The sequence below is a fragment of the Suillus subaureus genome (assembly GCF_016647635.1).
Source record: "Suillus subaureus strain MN1 chromosome Unknown BJ212scaffold_38, whole genome shotgun sequence".
Taxonomy (NCBI): domain Eukaryota; kingdom Fungi; phylum Basidiomycota; class Agaricomycetes; order Boletales; family Suillaceae; genus Suillus; species Suillus subaureus.
In genome coordinates, this window is record NW_024538594.1 from 136,744 (window position 1) to 153,144 (window position 16,401).

The following is a 16,401-nucleotide window of genomic DNA, read 5'->3' on the forward strand; positions in this document are numbered from 1 at the left end:
CAGGGGTATTGAAAGGTGTGCTTGACAGATGAGTCATCTGTCTGCTTCGTTTGGACCTCTTTTGTTTAAAGACTTTACATGTCCAGTATAAGCTCACCTTGTTGAACGACCTCGGAAGCGCTGTTACGTTCGGGCTTGTGAAGCGGAGACGCCGATGCTCATCGAGAGCCACTGAGATGCCAAGCTTCTTCGAACCTCACATCACACCTAGGCCGTTGTTAGACCAAGTTTTGCATCGGTTTTCAGTTGATTTCGCGTTGAGGAGTGTGCCTTGGTAACTGTGTGGCTGGGGTGAGTTATCACACAATCAAGAGCCCTGGGATATAGACGCTGCTGAGGCTCGTCGATCAGGTTTTACGATAGTTTGAAGAACCACAAGTCAGGCTTCATGTGGTCATAACAGCGTTCCTGAGTCTTCTTTTCCATGTCCTTGAATGGAATTTCACTCAAAATCATATTGACAACCGGCGGTGACGCGTGGCGGCTTGTCAAGCCATGTATAAGCATATCAGAAAATCACCGCAATTAACGAAAAACACTGGTAGAGGCTGTATTTCGCATTCGCAAATTGGTTATTCATGCTTTCATACGATAGACAAGATACATCAATTGCACAATGGGTTTAGCGTAGCGTGCGTTTACATAAGAGTATCACTGCCCCTACTGTTCTCACTCCTGTAATATTGCAGCCCAGGTTGACTGTTACTTCGTGGCATTTTCTTCTTTTTCTAACATTTCTAATGGCGCTGCCAACAGTTAAAGCTCAGCTGACGGCCCTCATCGAGAACATAATCATCAATCTTTCAGAGCATAATTTGAAGGTTTCCTGTGGACGATGCTCGGACCTTCGTCTCCAATCGATGCATCCACATCCGATCAACCGCACGCTGCAAATTGAATGCGATGTGTCCTGTATCAGATTCCGCACTAACTATTTATTGGCATCCTCACGATGCGATATGCCTAACACCCCCATTTTCTATCAATATGACCATAGTCTCAAATGATCCCACTTTGTGGCCGACCGTCAATGCATATCGTTTGTCTAGCTATTTTGCAGGTTCGTGGAGAGCAGTTTGATGTTGAAGCTGATGTCTCGATCTAACCTTGACTGCGGTTTCGCAGTTGCCTCCTTTGTTATAGTAATATATGATTGGGGTGAGCATGATGATATCAAAGAACTGCTGACCACCTACAAACATTTTTAGCACTTACATTCGGACAAGAGGTATGTTGACTCTATGACTAGAGCAGCCATTTCGCTAAGAATGACTTTATAGGTCGAACTGGTCTGGGTGAGTACAGTCTCATGTCAGAGGAACACACCTGAAAGTACACTTAATTCCAGAGGCAGCACTGGTCCCCGATGACAGTTCTGTATCTCGGTGTATGTAGCTTGCCTGACCCAGTTGTCATTTTATGCTGACTTGAAATATCCTAGGTGCGTTACCTTGGAATTTTACATGCTGCGTATGTCCGGAAGGCTACACAATCGGTATTGTGCTAATCGTTTATTTCTTATAATCAGCCTCGACACTCTGTGTAGGTCTCTTTAGTACATTCGCTATCTTTCTTCTGACCCACGGTGTACAGGCAGTGTCCCGACCATCTCGGTGACAGATACAGTGAGTCGTCTGCACAGATGCCTACTCTACTTTCCCCTCCAATTAACCGTAGTGCCCCGTAGGAGTGGGTGTGGTTCTTTACTATCTTTTTATTTCACTAATGGTTGCCACAGATGTGAGTCTGTTTGGAGTGTGTGCCACCCATCACTGACTGGATTCGTCAGGCCGGATTATGTCTGCCATATTACGGAGTTGGGCAATTATTTTGGTACTTGCAATGCTGTGGGGTGAGCTTAGCATTTGCGAGATCTCACTGATATTGACTTGACTGAAAAATGCTACAAGTCATCATGATCACTCGGTTACATGCTATGCATCAACGATCCAGAAAGATCCAGATATTTCTTATTATCATCTTCATGGCTGTCAACATTTTCAACATAGTGGTCGCCACAATAATAACAACACGTACTCCAGGGGGTACGCTTAATTATGGATGATAAAAATGTTCATGGGACTCATTGATGAATACCAGAGGCACTCATCCTCTCCGGCACCTATCAGTGCTCAATTGACTACACGAAAGATATACTACTTCTAATTTCCACTGGTTGGATACTTGCCACTGTGTGGGAGGTCCTCACACTGTGTCTCGCAATCTGGATTGCGGTAAAACATTTCCATGAACTGCGACAACATTCGGCAGGAGGAATTATCGGGGATTGTTTCACAGTATTGATGAAAACTCACATGCTTTACTTTGCAAGGTGAGCTCGTATCGTGATCATTATTCCCTTTTCCCACTGAAGGGTCGGACGTGGTAGCTTTGTTGCTGTTTCTTGCCTCCAGCTCATTACTAATTTCTCTCCAACACTCTTAACGGTATGTCAATCTTTCACTTACCCCCGTATGTGACCAAAGTTCATCATTTCTATAGGATCGATCTTCCCTAGAAATTCACACTTATTATGGCTTGCTTCAGATTTTGGAGGTGGTGCAGATGTTCGTACTTGGACCACGCCTGATCCTTGGTGTTAGAGAATATCATGCTAAGCTCGTGGCCGCCTCCGACGCAGCAACTGGCATGACCTCAATCGCTTTCCAGGAGCGCGTGCATATATCAACTGGCAATGGTGTATAACACGGGAGATGTTAATGGTTGTCTGGTGCTTTGTAGGGAGCGGGATTTTGTCTCTATTCCAAGCCTCGTTGGGGTATTTAGTTGTTTGGTGTCCCGAAGTAAATTTCAAGGAATCTTAGGTCTGGACAATATTTTCATTGTAGTATTTATTCGAAGCATGTGTTATAGGTCTTGTTGCCACCTTGTAGCATATATCTGGGTCCTGTCCATGTGGGGCATGAAACAGTATGATAGTGCATGCAAGTGTAAGCCAGGTGGCGTGAGTCGGGAATGGGTGTTACAGTTCTATTCTTTTTCCTTTCACCTCTTCACTTATTCACACTATCACATATTCACAGAACATTCTATAACATTCTATCGTACGATTCTCTTTTCTTTTTCTGATTCGCTATTTACTTTTCATCTCCGATTCATTTATTAAAGCTCCGCTTTAATCACCTTATATATACTCTATCTCTTACGCTTGTATTCTTTAACTTGACCTACGCAGACCAGGGCCTGCAATATACTGCTTAACTCGCACGACTTGTACATAGGTGTACGCTTTAGACTCTTTGTGACCGTTTAGCCATTCTCACGAATGCCGAGCATAACAAAAGGTCAAGTTACTTCTTTACCGCATGGTTCCCTAGAACTCACACCCAGAATCAGACACCATACCACCGATCGCCCCGACCCCTCCCGGTTTCACCTGGGACAAAGAAGAACAAGAGTTCTATCAGATAGATGCCAAGGGCACCAGATACTCCATTGACCAGTGGGCTGCCTACTACGCTAGCATCGCCCCCAAGAACCAAGTTTGGAATTTCCATACCCAAACCTATGAACGATCTCTCTCAGCACCCATGCCTAAAGAAATCGGAAAGACCCCTTCACCCTTCAACAGCGATACCCACCTTGCACAGGGATGGACGCTTCAAGTTGAGGCGTACCTAGACATGAACGACGAAGTCTATGACAACGACAAGAAGAAGGTTATTTTCGCCTTAAGTCTTATGACTAAGGGAGAAGCCGCTAAATGGGCTGAAGGCCAGCTCAAGGCTGCGGCCACGAGCAAGAATTATGGAACCTGGGTAGATTTCGCTAAGCAATTCAAATCCACCTTTTTCCCTAAGAACGTTGAACAAACGGCAATTCGCCGTATTTCATCTCTTAGACAGACCAGCAGTGTAGCCGCGTACGCTTCTCTATTCCGCACCATCCTCACCGATACCGGCATCTCCAAAGAAAATACGAAAATCATGTTCTTCAGAAACGGGCTTAAGCGCGAGATAGTCTCCGCTATCTATGCCTTCGAGATGACCCCCACCACCATCGAGACGTGGCTAGAGAAAGCCCTAGATGTCGAGGTACGAAGGACCTTAATAGCACCTCCTTCTTATACCAAGGCCAAGGACCCCTATGCCATGGATATAGATAAAGTAGAAATAGACGACGAAGAAGGTGAGAAGAAGACGAGGAAGACTTACCTAACTCCTCAAGAACGGGAGCGCAGGCGCAAAGGCGGCCTCTGCTTCAAATGCGGTAAGAAAGGCTTAGCCGCAGATTGCCCTAACCACCCTACGGTTACGACCAACACCAGGAAAGTAGTCAAGGAGTCATCTGACGACGACTACAAAGAATTCCAGGAATGGAAGGCGTTTAAAGCATGCCAGATGAAGAAAGCCGGTAAGAAACCAGTTAAGAAAGAAGAAAGTAGTGATGAGGAGGATTTTGCGTAGGGGAGCCTGCCACGGTGTCAGAAACTCCCAGAATCGGACTACTAGTACAATCTATTGGTGACACTAACTCTATTCATTTGCCGCTAACCATAAGATTGAAGAAGACTGAAAAAACCACCGTAGCCGCTGCTCTAATTGATTGCGGCGCAGAAGGCGAATTTATCGACAAGAAATTCATACTCAAAGAAAACATTCACATGCACAAACTCGAAAACCCAATACCCGTACAAAACATAGACGGCACATTAAACAAAGCCGGAAGAATCACACGGTACTGTGAACTTTCCTTTTTAATCAAAGATATCCCAATGTGGAAGCATTTCTTCGTAACCTCTCTAGGAGGAGAAGACGCGATCCTGGGAATGACTTGGCTAAAGAAAGAAAACCCAGATATCGACTGGACAAACCAAGAAGTCCGCCTAAGGGAGCGTACCCTGAAAAAAGCAACCATAGAAGAAATCGAAGAAGAAGATGTTTTTTACGACGCTTTGGAAGATTTAGAACCGGAATGGGACCCGGCTAACGAAACTCTCCCACATCTTTTAGATCCCATCAATGACGATGACGATTTTTACACCTATATCCGAAAGACTGACAATATTTCACAGACACTCGCCCAAGACGCCGCCAAACCAAAGAAAACCTTCGAAGAACTCGTACCCGAAGAGTTCCAACAATATAAGGACGTATTTGGTGATGTAGCTAACGGCACCCTTCCTCCAGAACGCAAATACGACCACAAGATCGACCTCAAAGAATCTTTCGAACCGCGGAAATGCAAGATTTATCCGCTTAACGCCAAAGAAGAGAAGGCGATGAACGATTTTATTGACGAACATCTAGCCAAAGGAACTATCGTTCCTTCCGAATCCCCTCAATCCTCCCCATTCTTCTTCGTCGGGAAGAAAGACGGTTCCCTCCGACCTTGCCAGGACTATCGATACTTGAACGAACACACGGTTAAGAATAACTATCCTTTACCGCTAATCTCAGATCTTATAGATAAGCTAAAGGACGCCAAGATCTTTACCAAGATGGATATTCGATGGGGCTATAATAACGTACGTATGAGAAAAACTGATCAATGGAAGGCAGCTTTTGCTACTTCCAGAGGACTCTTCAAACCCACGGTCATGTTCTTCGGAATGTGTAATTTGCCCGCTACCTTCCAGTCTATGATGAACGATTTGTTCGGAGATATGATCCAGGAGGGGTGGATTATCATTTATATGGATGATATACTGATCTTTTCCAAAGACGACGAGACCCACCGTATTCGTACTCACAAGGTACTTCAACGACTCCGCGATAACCTCCTCCACCTAAAACCCGAGAAATGCACCTTTAATGTCACCGATATTGAATACCTCGGAATGATCATTAAACCTGGTTCTATCGCCATGGATCCTGCCAAATTAAAGGGTATATCCGAATGGAAGACTCCCACGAAAGTGAAGGAAGTCCGATCATTCCTCGGATTTGCTAACTTCTACCGACGGTTTATTGCTGACTATTCTTCAATCGCTAGACCTCTTATCGACCTTACCAAGAAAGACGAAGAATTCTCTTGGACACTCGAACGCAAGGAAGCTTTCAATAAGCTGAAGCGTATTTTCACCTCATCCCCTATTCTCCAAATACCCGACAAGAATTCCCCATTCGCGATTGCTACTGACGCATCGCTTTATGCAACCGGCGCAGTACTCCTTCAAAAGAACGACAACGGAGACTGGCTCCCTTGTTCCTTTCTATCTCAATCGTTTAATCCCGCTGAACGTAATTATCAGATCTATGACCGCGAGTTACTCGCTATCGTCCGCGCTTTGAAAGCGTGGAGACACTACCTTCTCAGCTCCCCCTATCCCGTAACCGTACAGACTGACCATAAGAACCTTACTTATTTCAGAGACGTACAAGACCTTAACTGACGCCAAGCAAGATGGCAAACCTTCCTCTCCCAATTCGAACTCCAAATCCAGCACATACCTGGAAAAGAACTCATTATTCCCGATTTATTATCTCGTAGAACGGATCACCTTCCGGTTGATAATGACGAAAAGGACAATATTAGCATCCAACTTCTTCCTGACTCGATGTTTATCAACGTCATTGACACTTCTTTTACGGACAGATTACGTATTTCATCTTCCATTGACCCAGTAGTACACACTGCGCTTCAAGCGCTTACAGACTCTTCCATTCCCCCTCCACTTCGCTCCGCTCTTTCCGATTGGAAATTGAGCGACGGAATCCTTTCATTTAAAGGACTTACTTACGTACCCCCCAGAGATCTCCGACGAGAACTCACCTCCCTCCATCACGACTCTCCCACCGCCGGACACCCTGGACGTTTCAAAACCCAGGAACTCCTTTCTCGCGACTACTGGTGGCCTGGACTAGCTACCTTTGTCAAGAACTTCGTCGAGGGCTGTTGCATCTGCCAACAGAATAAAGTAAACACGCACCCCTCGACACCACCCCTATTCCCTATTCCCGCCCCTATTTCCAACCGACCCTTCGCCCACTGTTCGGTAGATCTTATCACAGACCTTCCCCTTTCCGACGGATTCGACTCTATTATGGTCATGGTCGACCACGGACTTTCGAAGGGGGTAATTTAATTTTCACCCCTTGTCTCAAAACTATTGACGCTGAAGGCGTCGTGAACATTTTCTTCTCTAAAGTTTTCTCTAGATACGGACTCTACGATAAAATTATCTCTGACCGCGGACCTCAGTTCGCTTCCAGATTCCAGGTCGAACTCGGAAAACTCCTCGGATACAAGAATTCCCTTTCCACCGCATTCCACCCTCAGAGTGATGGAGAGACCGAACGAGTAAATCAAGAACTCGAAGTCTACCTCCGGATCTTCTGCGCTAACGACCAAACCGGTTGGGCGCCCATGTTGCCACTTGCCGAATTCGTTCATAATTCGCGCCATCATTCAGCACGTGGTACCTCACCCTTTTATCTTATGATGGGTTATCACCCACACCACCTTCCTGATTCCCATCCGAAATCCGATATCCCTAATATTGAACAACGACTATCTTTGCTTAATAAAGCACGAGATGAGGCGCTAGCCGCTCATGAACTCGCACATAACACTATGCGTCAACGAATCACGTCTAAATTCATACCATTCTCTAAAGGCGATAAAGTATGGCTAGAAGCCAAAAACCTCCACCTTGGATATCCTAATCAGAAACTCGCACCAAAATGCGAAGGACCATTCCTAATCACCGACGTCTTATCTCCTATCACTTATCAACTCACGCTACCGTCACAATGGCGCATTCACCCCGTATTCCATGCCGCACTCCTTTCTCCTTATAAAGAGAACGATACACACGGCCCTAATTATATTCCGCCTCCCCCAGACTTAGTCGATGGCAAAGAAGAACACGAAGTTGAAGTGGTCGTCGGACACCGCGGATCTTCATCTAGACGCCAATATTATGTAAAGTGGAAGGGATTCCTGAGTTCCGAGAACAAATGGATGAAGGAGGCCGAACTAGGTAACGCTTCTGAACTTCTCACTAATTATAAACGATCGCATCGTCTTCTTTGATAGTAGTCGGTGCCTACTACCCTTACAACGGGGGTAATGTTACAGTTCTATTCTTTTTCCTTTCACCTCTTCACTTATTCACACTATCACATATTCACAGAACATTCTATAACATTCTATCGTATGATTCTCTTTTCTTTTTCTGATTCGCTATTTACTTTTCATCTCCGATTCATTTATTAAAGCTCCGCTTTAATCACCTTATATATACTCTATCTCTTACGCTTGTATTCTTTAACTTGACCTATGCAGACCAGGGCCTGCAATATACTGCTTAACTCGCACGACTCGTACATAGGTGTACGCTTTAGACTCTTTGTGACTGTTTAGCTGTTCTCACGAACACCAAGCGTAACAATGGGAGGTCGAACGTTGAATATCGAATGATGGTGTAGAACATAAATGAATCGTGGACATCCGATACAGAACCTTGGATAGGCAAACCACGTGCTTTGGTGATCACACGGCAAAGCTCTGTACATCTTCCTCACGCACCGCTTCAAGATTGTTTCGGTTAGTCAGAGAAACGGAAAGATGAGTGTGTACCTGAGAGCGGTCGAGAGATTGGCCTGGTGGCATGAAGAAAGTGGTGTCCGTGCAATGTTCAATAGCAACTGTTCACGCATCCGCTAGCGTCCAAAGCGAAACTGCAACGAAGCTTATTATGAATACGAAAGAATGAATGCTACAGCATATCAAATATTTGGAGGTCCAGATACCCCACTGAGAAGTTCACAGCAACACTGGCGGGTGCCAGGAGATTAACACTCTAGCACAGGAACTTCGGTCATGGTTGTGAGTCGGGAAGCGAATAGCACACCTTACAAGGACGACTACGTTGTACAAAATTTCCCTCTCTGTAATTGCCAGGCTCTCGGTAAGATCAACTCTCAATCTGAATTTCCTGAACGGACGAACTGACGAACAGTTTAAATGCAAAGTGTTCCAGAGCGAAACTTCAAACGACTGACAATGCCAGGCCATAGCACACAACTGCACCTTCAAATACATCCAGAGGATATTTTTCCCGTACTGGACTGTTTCGCTCGCCGATAAGCCATAACTTTCGTGCCAATCAAGTTGGCCGCCACGAAATCGATTGATATCGATAGTGGCCTTGGAGGGTCATGATGACAATATTGGATCCATATTCTGGACAGTCAGCGAATGGGAGATTGAGGATGCGTGGGGTCTTTGTGAGGAGAATACATATGTGGTTACGTTATCAAGGGATGGTCGATGAGTTGTCACTGGTGGTGGGGACGATAATCCGGAGCTGAACTTGAAAGCCTGTGAGGTTGAGACGGGGATTGTGAAAAGATTTCAAGACCACTCACAGTGGACCACCACGCATTGGTATCTCTGTGGATGCACAGCACACTAGTACGCAGGGAAAGTGATTTGACAGCGTGGATATCATATGAACCTGGTCGCGCGTTATTCAGCTGGCCCGTTCAATCGAGTGGGCACAGTTCCGTCGAAGAAGCTCGCAGTAATTATCAATTCGAGGGTATTGAAGGAGAGATGGTTGAATGGCTCGGTGAGACTGTGTAATATTGTGAGGACATTGGAAAACCTGGAGACAAAATACGTTGAGTAAATCGACAAATGTAAGATTTTTCATCCTCAACTTCACCAAGAAGTCAGCTCGGTGTCTGGTTAGATGGGACCGTCTGTTTGCAGAATCCAGATTATGCGTGCAACGTCGCTCTTGCATGTATCTATAATTACGCCCACATCGTCAAGAATTTCCGTTTCTATCCATAGCCTGAACACAAACAAACAGCACAAGCTAAACGTCCTGCTCGCTATCTTCTAGCATTTGCCATCTCGGTCATGAGCCTTTAGGCCGTAGTATCACATGAATGAGAAGGGTGCACATGGCTATTTTGACTCGGTCACTGATGCGCCAGCGTTCCTATGTTCTACATTCGACTCCCAGATCAAGCCCCACAAGTTCATGACCATTCCTTCGTTACTATTTATTCATCATACTACTAGCTACATCAGCTGATGACTATTTTCCTCCCTCTCTGGACCCTCTGCGAAGCATGTCGACATTTAATGGGCACACTCTTCAGCTGGCAGTGAAGGGCGATGTTTCACGGACGTTATGATGGCGTGCCAACTTCCTGTGAGTAAGGACGACACCTGGATATTCTTTTCTCCTAGTTTCCTCTCATCTCTGTTTGTAATCTAGGGATGATCTATTCTCGCGCCTCAAGGTCTTGAATCAGGCTGTGACAATTTATGCAAATCGAGTGCGGTGCGCCTTGTATCGGTTCCGCACTTACCAACACGGTAGGCCGATGACCAAGGTGGAGGGCCAGAAGGGAGGAGCAGGGGCATTTGAAGCTGTGCTTGAAGGGCGCTGTACAGGTGAGTTATCTGTCTGCTTCGTTTGGACCTCCCTTGTTTAAATTTATCTTACATGTCCAGCATAGGTCCACCTTGTGGAATGACCTCGGAGGTGCTATTAAGTTCGGGCCCGTGAAACGGAGACTGCTGATACTGATTGAGAACCACTGAGATGTCAAGCGTTTTCAAAGCTCATATTACACCTAGGCCGTTGTTAGACGAAGTTTTGCATCGGTTCTTAGTTGATCTCGCGTCGAGGGGTGTGCCTTGGCGGCTGCGTGGCCGAGGTGAGTTATTGCGCAATTAAGAGCCCTGGGATATAGACGCTACTGAGGCTCGTTGATCAGGTTTTATGACATCAGTTTGAAGAACCACACATCAGGCTTCATGTGGTCATAACAGTGCGCCCGAGTCTTCTTTTCCATGCCCTTTCTCAGCGCTGTCTTAATCTAAGGATGGTGTTGTATCTTCACCAGATATCAATCACAGATTCTCAACTAAGATATCTCCGGCTGTGCAAACTGATGCCTGTCCACCACACCAATACCACGTTGCAAATTGAAGATTTTGCACTCACCATTTCTGGCATCCTTATAATACGGAAGTCCGATGACCGCAAGAAGATGCGCATGCATGTTGAAATTCTTCAATCTCTTTCAATGCTCAAGTGTTCAGCCCGCACAGCTGCTTCGCGACCAACATCTATGTCGAGCACCCGGATTGAGTTCATCGTTCTTCATGTGAAAATACTTTCTTCGGGCAATCAATGCAGGAACGGATATCATCTTTTGATCTCATTCTGGTGATCCAAGCACACAATTGTAGTACATCTAGCACGAACGCCACCGCCATACGTCCACCGAGTTCGCCTCTCACCCCCGTCCAATATGACCATAATCTCAAATGATCCCACTGCGTGACCGGTCATCAATGCATATCGTTTTTACAGCTATTTTGTAGGTTCGTAGAGAACAGCCAGATGTTGACACCGATGCTCTCGACCTAACCTTGACTGCGGTTTGGCAGTTGCCGCCTTTGTTGGAGTAACTTATGATTGGAGTGAGAATGATAATATTAAAGAACTGCTAGTATCTTACAAGTATTTTCAGCACTTACTTTCGGACGAGAGGTATATTGATGCTATGACCGGAGCGGCTTCCTCACTAAGCATGGTTTTGGTCCGAGTGAGCAGAGTCTCGTGTCAGAGGAACACACATGAAAGTACAGTTAATTCTAGAGGAAACGCTGATCCCTACTGACAATTTTGTATCTCAGTGCGTGCAGCTTGCCTGTCACAGTTGTTATATTGTAAAGTATCCTAGATGCGCGATCTTGGAATATTATCTGCTGTGTATGTTTGGAAGGCGCAGGACTGTGCTTGCACTAATGAATTATCTCTCGCGATCGGCTTGGGCATAGTAGGCATGTCTTCTCACATTCAATGTCCTTGCTTCTTCTGACTTGCGGAATACGGGCGATGTTCCGATGATCTCGCTGACAGATGCAGTGAGTCTTCAATTTCACCAATGGGCCTGCCATCCCCCTCCAATTAACCGCTGCGCCCTGCCGAGCCGCTTAGGAAACAGAACTATGAATGCAGAGCAACACAGCATGATGCCACCATAGCACCACAGCTGGCCAGTATCAGTTGTGTCCACCCCGACCGGGGGCGACGGCTTGTGAATTTAGTATAAGGTCATCAGCAATCAACGAAAAACACTGGTAGAGGCTGTATTTTGCATTCGCAAATTGGTTATTCATGCTTTAATACAATAGACAAGATACATCAATTGCATTTAGCGTAGCGTATGTGTACAATGTTATAGTGGTACCGCCCTTGCTGTTCTCACTCCTGTAATCGAGTCGCAGCCCAGGTTGACTGTTACTTTGTAGCATTTTCTTCTTTTTCTCACATTTCTGGCTTGGATGGTACTGCCCAGTGCCAACAGTTGAAGCTCAGCTGACGGCCCTCATCAAGAACATAATCATCAATCTTTCAGAACATAATTTGAAGGCTTCCTGTGGACGATGACCGGGCCTTCGTCTCCAATCGATGCATCCACATCCGATCAACCGCACGCTGCAAATTGAATGCGATGCGTCCTGTATCAGATTCCGCACTAACTATTTATTGGCATCCTTACGATGCGATATGCCTAACACCCCCATTTTCTATCAATATGACCATAGTCTCAAATGATCCCACTTTGTGGCCGACCATCAATGCAGATCATTTGTCTGGCTATTTGTATGGTTCGTGCAGAGCAGTTTGATGTTGAAGCTGATGTCTCGATCTAATCTTGACTCCGGTTTCGCAGTTGCCTCCTTTGTTATAGTGGTGTATGATTGGGGTGAGCATGATGATATCAAAAAACTGCTGACCACCTACAAATATTTCTAGCGCTCACATTGGGACAAGAGGTATGCTGATTCTATGACTGGAGCACCCACTTTGCTAAGAACAGTTTCATAGGTCGAACTGATCTGGGTGAGTACAGTCTCAGGTCAGGATAACACACATGAAATACACTTAATTCCAGAGGCAACGCTGGTCCCTTATGACAGTTCTGTATCTCGATGTATGTAGCTTGCCTGACACAGTTGTCATTTTATGCTGACTTGAAAATATCCTAGGTGCGCTACCTTGGAATCTTATATCCTGGGTATGTTCGGAAGGCTGAACAATCGGTGTTGCACTAATCGTTTATTTCTCATAATCAGCCTTGACATGCTGAGTATGTCTCCTTAGTACATTCGCTTTATTTGCTTCTTCTGACCAACGGCATACAGGTACTGTTCCAACCATCCCGCTGACAGATACAGTGAGTAGTCTGTACAGATGCCTGATATTCCCCTCCAAGTAACCGCGGTGCCCTGTAGGAGTGGGTGTGGCTCTTTACTGACTCTTTAGTTCACTAATGACTGCCACATTATACTGCCACAGATGTGAGTCTGTTTGGAGTGTGTGCTACCCGTCACTGACTGGATTCGTCAGGCTGGGTTAAGTACGCCATATTACAGAATTGGACGTCTCTTTTGGTATTCGAAATGCTGTGGGGTGAGTTTGGCAGTTGCAAGATATTAGTGATATTGACTTGACTGAAACATGCTACAAGTTATCATGATCACTCGGTTACATGCCATGTATCAACAATCCAGAAAGATTCTGATATTTCTCGTCGTAATCTTCCTGGCTGTCAGCATTTTCAACACAGTGGTCGTCGTAATAGCAACGATACGTACTTCAGGGGGTACGCCTAATTGTAGATGACAAAAAATGACCATGGGGCTCATTGATGAATACCAGAGGAATTCATTCTCTCCGGGAACTATCAATGCTCAGTTGGCTACACGGGAGATATGCCACTTCTAATTTCCACTGTTTGGATACTTGCCACCGTGTGGGAGGTCCTCACACTGTGTCTTGCAGTCTGGATTGCAGTTAAACACTTCTGTGAACTACGACGCCATTCGGCAGGAGGGATTATCAGGGGACTGTTTCACGGCATTGATGAAAACTCACATGCTTTACTTTGCGAGGTGAGCTCATATCGTGATTATTGTTCCCTTTTTCCACTGATGGGTCGGACGTGGTAGCTTTGTTGTTGTTTCTTGCCTCCAGCTCATTACTAATTTCTCTCCAACACTCTCAACGGTATGTCAATCTTTCACTTACCTCCGTATGTGACCACAGTTCATCATTTCTATAGGATCGATCTTCCCTAGAAATTCACACTTATTATGGCTTGCTTCAGATTTTGGAGGTGGTGCAGATGTTCGTACTTGGACCACGCCTGATCCTTGGTGTTAGAGAATATCATGCTAAGCTCGTGGCCGACTCCGACGCAGCAACTGGCATGACCTCAATCGCTTTCCAAGAACGCGTGCATATATTGACTGGCAGTGGTGTGTAATGCTTCGTGAAGTTAACGGCTGTCCGGTACTCTACAATTTGCTTTTATTTATTTCAGCTTTCGTGATGCTATTGGTGTTCTGAAGTAGATTTCAGGGAGATATAGGTCTGGGCAAAGCTTTCGTCATACTATTTAGTTAAGTAATTTGTTATACGTCCGACAATGTTTAAACCAATATCCTGGATACCTCTACTGGTATTAGCTGCCCACCCGCACTTGCACCAGCCAGTGGTCCTTCTTTTCTCTGTGTGATGACAGTCGTCCCTACAATTGCTTGGCAAATGGGCGCGCAAGAGTCAAGCCGTGCAACACTACTGCAGTCACTCAGCAATCCGTCCTCGATTCATCTCCTCGCCGCATTCAATGTCTCATCCTAGTCTTCTCACCCGACTTACGCCAACTGGCTTACATTCACTCAAGATGATTACAAAGTGCGCGAGGCATAGTACTTAATGAGATTTCACGAGGTTGACGCAAGCTAATGTTTGTGAAAGATGCCGCCTTTCACTTTTGTTCGATGAAGCGGAAATACGGATACGAACATGAATGTATTTAGGATTGTTACTGAAGCGCTATTGGGGATACACGTACCCTGGACCTATTACGCATTGTCATTTAGTGCCTCGCGACACCAATGCACCCAGGAACGAACATATAGGCGCCAGCACCAGCACCAGCAATAGTGCAAGAGTCGAGCATCTGTTGCTTGATGTCAGGTTGCAGATGTGGTGGCGACTTCGAGACAGGGAGGGGTGAATCTCTCGATGTAGCTGGCTGGCAGAGACCGCCTCCGGGATGTAGCAGGACTTGGGAAGCGACTACGTGCATACAGCCAAGATGTCTTCAACAAGCTTGACAATGGCATCGACGTTGGGGCATTGATTTAGTTTTCGAGTTTGGAAAGTACGTGCGAGAACGTTCCAGGTCGTGGTCGTACTCTGGGAGCTTTGACTCTGAATCATTTGAGGGCATTGAAGAAGGGAAGGTTCCGCGATCTTCGAAGGGAGCTGTATTGCGAATTTTCATAAGAATATGTGTGCATTGGAGGGCGAGTATCATTAAGAAGATTTCAGGAACGATAAAACATTTGAAACAAAATGACGGGTGTTCTAAGCACGACAATTGACTCTTGGTGAGAGGAACATCAATAATTGGCGGTGGAGCGTGACTATCACGAACAGGCCATCAGATTGGTGGGTGCTATAAGCAGGTTTTGAGAGATTGCGGACGACTGAGTAGGTGGTGTTGGTGTGTCGAGACTCGAGACTGAAAAATGCAAGTTGAAAATGAGATCATAGGGTGCGCGGATTCTCACCATTTTCCACGGAAATGCATTCATGGATAGCCCTACAGAAAATCGCGGCCTGCACCGATGCGCACTTGGTTGGGAGGCAGGGAAATCTAGTAGGGAAATATAATGGAATATGATATCGAGTCAACTGGGAAGGGAACCTGTAAATGAGATGCACGTGGAATGAATCATAAGGTTGATCATTCTGAAGAGACAAAACTGGGTCGGGAAGGAGTTTTGAGAGGTAACAAAGAAAAGGAACACTTTGAACTGGAAGGTCGAGATGCTCGCTGGGTTATCTCCTTGACTTGATTGTTTGTACCACTGAGGATAATTATAGAAACCTTTCCTGCCTTCTTCGATACCTGCCCTAGTTCGCGCGATCGCCATATCCGAGCACTCCCTGACAACTCCTCCTCGACACGTTCCTCCATCCCTATTTGCTTCATACTCTTCTGCGGCGGGGGCGGTCTCTGTCATAGTGGGGGCGGGATCGTGTCGATTCGGGTGGACTCGAATCCGAGAGAGCATCGTTCTCGTCCACATCACCAACGACCCACCGCGAGTGAAGTCTGTCCCTAGAGTGCTCCCTTCACAGAAACGTAACCTAAAGCCCACAACCTAGATATTTCCCGGTCTCCCTCTAGCCTACGATTTCTTCTCAAACTCATTTTTTCGATCTTCTATCCCACTCGAGGAGAAACAACAGGCTTTATTAAATGCTTCGGCCTTCGCTCAATATATCTGCATATCTGTTGGAAATTTCACATAAGTAATGCATGTCATTTCCATTCTCTTGACATGCTGTCAATTGCTAGGGCAAAGACAACGATATGAAAA

The 16,401-nt window shown here is 45.8% G+C and overlaps 1 protein-coding gene across 1 annotated transcript; it reads left to right on the forward strand.

Annotated features, from left to right (window-relative positions):
• Positions 1-10,049: 10,049 nt before the first annotated feature.
• On the forward strand, positions 10,050-11,403 carry BJ212DRAFT_1303015 (uncharacterized protein; the record flags this gene model as incomplete). Its single annotated transcript, XM_041333351.1, has 5 exons — positions 10,050-10,108; positions 10,199-10,377; positions 10,548-10,643; positions 10,846-11,096; positions 11,317-11,403. 5 exons carry the CDS (start codon positions 10,050-10,052, stop codon positions 11,401-11,403), a joined length of 672 nt encoding a protein of 223 aa, XP_041188614.1.
• Between the last annotated feature and the right edge of the window lie 4,998 nt (positions 11,404-16,401).